The sequence below is a fragment of the Caenorhabditis briggsae genome (assembly GCF_000004555.2).
Source record: "Caenorhabditis briggsae AF16 supercontig from assembly CB4, cb25.NA_163, whole genome shotgun sequence".
In the NCBI taxonomy this organism is placed as follows: Eukaryota; Metazoa; Nematoda; class Chromadorea; order Rhabditida; family Rhabditidae; genus Caenorhabditis; species Caenorhabditis briggsae.
In genome coordinates this window covers 1,881-5,978 of record NW_025543226.1, presented here as the reverse complement: position 1 = coordinate 5,978, position 4,098 = coordinate 1,881, and the positions used below count along the sequence as shown (strand labels likewise).

At 36.9% G+C, this 4,098-nt stretch overlaps 3 protein-coding genes across 3 annotated transcripts in view; 2 read left to right on the top strand and 1 right to left on the bottom strand.

Moving 5' to 3' along the window:
* Positions 1–358: 358 nt before the first annotated feature.
* On the top strand, positions 359–910 carry CBG24464 (the record flags this gene model as incomplete). Its single annotated transcript, XM_002648256.1, has 1 exon — positions 359–910. A coding segment is annotated over one exon (552 nt), but the record flags the coding sequence as incomplete, so codon positions are not given.
* A 1,015-nt stretch (positions 911–1,925) lies between these two features.
* On the top strand, positions 1,926–3,180 carry CBG24463 (the record flags this gene model as incomplete). Its single annotated transcript, XM_002648255.1, has 5 exons — positions 1,926–1,956; positions 2,063–2,143; positions 2,326–2,679; positions 2,845–2,927; positions 3,001–3,180. The coding sequence occupies 5 exons, from the start codon at positions 1,926–1,928 to the stop codon at positions 3,178–3,180; spliced, it is 729 nt and encodes a 242-aa protein (XP_002648301.1).
* A 324-nt stretch (positions 3,181–3,504) lies between these two features.
* CBG24462 overlaps positions 3,505–4,098 on the bottom strand; it is a gene marked incomplete at both ends in the record, with an annotated part of 1,781 nt that continues 1,187 nt past the window's right edge. The window contains 2 exons of the mRNA XM_002648254.1: positions 3,505–3,621; positions 3,671–3,829. Of these exons, the coding sequence (XP_002648300.1) occupies positions 3,505–3,621; positions 3,671–3,829 (276 nt within the window). The remainder of the gene's footprint in view (positions 3,622–3,670; positions 3,830–4,098) is intronic.

Here is a 4,098-nt window from a genome sequence, read left to right as displayed (position 1 = left end):
GAGGATCCTCAGAATCTCAGAATCTCAAAATCTCAGAATCTCAGAATCTCAGAATCTCAGAATCTCAGAATCTTAGAATTTTAGAATCTCAGAATCTCAGAATCTCAAAATCTCAGAATCTCAGGATCTCAGAATCTCAGAATCTTAGAATCTCAGAATCTCAGAATCTCAAAATCTCAGAATCTTAGAATTTTAGAATCTCAGAATCTCAGGATCTCAAAATCTCAGAATCTCAGAATCTCAGAATCTTAGAATCTTAGAATTTTAGAATCTCAGAATCTCAGGATCTCAAAATCTCAGAATCTCAGAATCTCAGAATCTTAGAATCTCAGAATCTTAGAATCTCAGAATTTCAGAATCTCAGAATCTTAAAATATCAGAATCTCAGAATCTCAGAATCTCAGAATCTCAGAATCTCAGAATCTCAGAATCTCAGAATCTCAGAATCTCAGAATCTCAGAATCTTAGAATATCAGAATCTCAGAATCTCAGAATCTCAAAATCTCAGAATCTCAGAATCTCAGAATCTCAGAATCTCAGAATCTCAGAATCTCAGAATCTTAGAATTTTAGAATCTCAGAATCTCAGGATCTCAAAATCTCAGAATCTCAGAATCTTAGAATCTCAGAATCTCAGAATCTCAAAATCTCAGAATCTTAGAATTTTAGAATCTCAGAATCTCAGGATCTCAAAATCTCAGAATCTCAGCAATCTCAGAATCTTAGAATCTCAGAATCTTAGAATCTCAGAATTTCAGAATGCTCAGAATCTTAAAATATCAGAATCTCAGAATCTCAAAATCTCAGAATCTCAGAATCTCAGAATCTCAGAATCTCAGAATCTTAGAATCTTAGAATCTCAGAATCTCAGAATCTCAAAATCTCAGAATCTCAGAATCTCAGAATCTTAGAATCTCAGAATCTCAAAATCTCAAAATCTTAGAATCTTAGAATCTCAGAATCTCAGAATCTCAGGATCTCAGAATCTCAGAATCTCAGAATCTCAGAATCTCAGAATCTCAGAATCTCAGAATCTCAGAATCTCAGAATCTCAGAATCTTAAAATATCAGAATCTCAGAATCTCAAAATCTCAGAATCTCAGAATCTCAGAATCTCAGAATCTCAGAATCTCAGAATCTTAGAATTTTAGAATCTCAGAATCTCAGGATCTCAAAATCTCAGAATCTCAGAATCTTAGAATCTCAGAATCTCAGAATCTCAAAATCTCAGAATCTTAGAATTTTAGAATCTCAGAATCTCAGGATCTCAAAATCTCAGAATCTCAGAATCTCAGAATCTCAGAATCTTAGAATCTCAGAATCTTAGAATCTCAGAATTTCAGAATCTCAGAATCTTAAAATATCAGAATCTCAGAATCTCAAAATCTCAGAATCTCAGAATCTCAGAATCTCAGAATCTCAGAATCTTAGAATTTTAGAATCTCAGAATCTCAGAATCTCAAAATCTCAGAATCTCAAAATCTCAGACGGAGCAAAAAACTAATCACGATCCGGGAGGTCCTAAAAACCGGGCGCTCCAATCCTCCCAAAGTCAGGCGCGTTTCCTTGGTGCGCGGCGAGACCGAGTTAGATCAGCAGGTACAGTAGTCCGTCGGCGGCAATTCAAAAGCATCGTTGTTGGGCGGCGTCGGTATTGGTGAATAAAATATGTAACTGAAGGGAAAAGGAAGAGAATTCATTCAGAAAAGGGTAAAAGTCGTGAAGAGGTGTTCTTCAGACACCTGAATTCGCGACAGAATCTCAGAATCTCAGAATCTCAGAATCTCAGAATCTCAGAATCTCAGAATCTCAGAATCTCAGAATCTCAGAATCTCAGAATATCAGAATCTCAGAATCTCAGAATCTCAGAATCTCAGAATCGCAGAATCTCAGAATCTCAGAATCTCGGAATCTCAGAATCTCGGAATGACCCTTCCACAATGTTCCAATTTTCGAAGTATATGACTTTTGCAAAATAACTATTTTTAAAAAGTCCTAAAATTCTAATTTCCCGTAAACTCCCGAAAATCTGAAATTCGGCACTTGTTAAAAACAATTTTCAGCTTCATCTCTCTCCAGAAGACTCTTTCTTTACCCTGATGACCAAAATCAATCGATTCAAAACGGAGCAATTGATGGACTAGGTGTCATCTGATTCACTTTTCAATCCTGTCGAAAAAACGACAACGGCAAACGCTTACTATTTTCATTCAAAAAATTTATTGAGTGAGTTTCTAAAATGTCAAAATTAAAATTAAAATGTTTTTGTTCAAATGTCCGAATGTCCAAAATATTAAAAATGCCCTAAAATAGTCTAAAATTCTAGGTGTCCTTGTCCCATTCCTTGATAAGCCTCTTTTCGATTTCCAATATCCAAAATACGTGGCAATGGCTGGAGTTGGAAGAATTTTGGCTCATGAAATTGGTCACGCTTTTGATACAAAGGGACGTTTTTTCGGTGAACTAGGAGAAAAAACTGATTGGTGGAGTCCAGAAGATTCTATGGAATATGACAAACGAGTAATGTGTCTCCGAGATCAATTTGAGAATTTCAAGGATCCATCTTACGGTGGAAGACAAAATGATTCGGAAACGGCATCGGAGATGGTAGCTGACGCGCTGGGACTGGAAGCCACGTGGCTTGCATTGGAAAGTATTGATATGTCGAATGAAGAGTTTGGTGAAATTTGGGAATGAAGATTTTCGAAGGCTCTTTTTTCAAGTGGCCGCTTTGGTAAGTTTTCTCTCTTGCACGTTGAGCAAAATTTTCTCAAAATCTGTGAGAAATATCGAAAATCTGTTAACTAATAAAATTCTTGTCATATTATCAGTAACATTTTATCAGTTGACGTATTTTTGATATCTCTTATGGGAATCGAGATAATTAAGGTCAAAGTTCAAGTACGAAGGTCATGGTATCCTGCAAAAGTTGTTTTTCTTCAGGATTAATTTTTATCAATATTCAGCATCTTTTAGTTTCCTTGAGATTCTGAATTTCCAGGACTTCTGCTCTCCAACTCGAATAGACACTCATCACCCAAGATTCCTTGTAGACCTCAGCCATCCAACAAATCGATTTCGAATAAATGGAGCATTTTCGAACTTGGAATCTTTTGCGAAGACGTACAAGTGTCCAGTTGGATCGAAAATGAATCCGAAGAAAAAATGTCGAATATTTTGAGAAGAGGATGAATATTTTTGATTGAATTTTTGTTCTTGGATAATTATCTTTTCAGATATTTAAATACGACTATAATCGACTTATGTAGACTTTTGAAAAACTTGAAATAAGGTAAAAGTAAAAACTAGATTAAATTGCGCCGAGACGCACCAGCCAGCTGATTGAAGCGCCGGAGGCCCGGCAAATAGATGGCTGGTAGACGAATAAACTGACTACTTTCTTTGAGAATCGTTACGATGAGGAATGAAAAAATCTCGAAAAATATGTAATAAACTTTTTTTATTTTTTCTAATTTTGTACAAAATTATATAATTACAGAACTAATTAAAACAGTTCACATCTAATGTCCGGATTCATTGGAGAACCAGCCGGACAGTTGAAAACTTCTGCGAATTTTTTCACATTTGAGAAAAGTTGATTGAAATCCTGATCACAAGATCTCTGGAAAATAAGAAAAATGTTGAATTTTTGGGCCTTTTAAAAAACTTACCAGAGCAAAAAGTTGAAAAAATAGTGTCTTATCATCTTCTTGTTTGAATCCTGGGATTATAGGTTCTTCGGAAAAATCTAGATTTTTGAAAGTTTGCCACGTGGCTTCAATGGCATGCTGTTGAGAAATTAATGCCTCGATGGGGAGTGTCTGGTTTTGCTGGAAAGATGAAAATTGAAGGTTCTAGAATTTTGGTCGGTCGGAAATCGGCCGCTGACCTCCTCTGACCGACCGCTGACTGACCGACGGCTCGGCTGGGTCGGCGGTCGGTCGGTTGGCTAAATTTCCCGACCGAATGGAATTCATAACTTTTGAGTAGGGTTTCCATTTGGGGGGCGATTCACCCGCCCGCACCCACCCGGGGGGCTCACCCCCCGCGACCCCCGTTGACCCCCCGCGAATATTTACGTGAGGAAAATATATCTTTT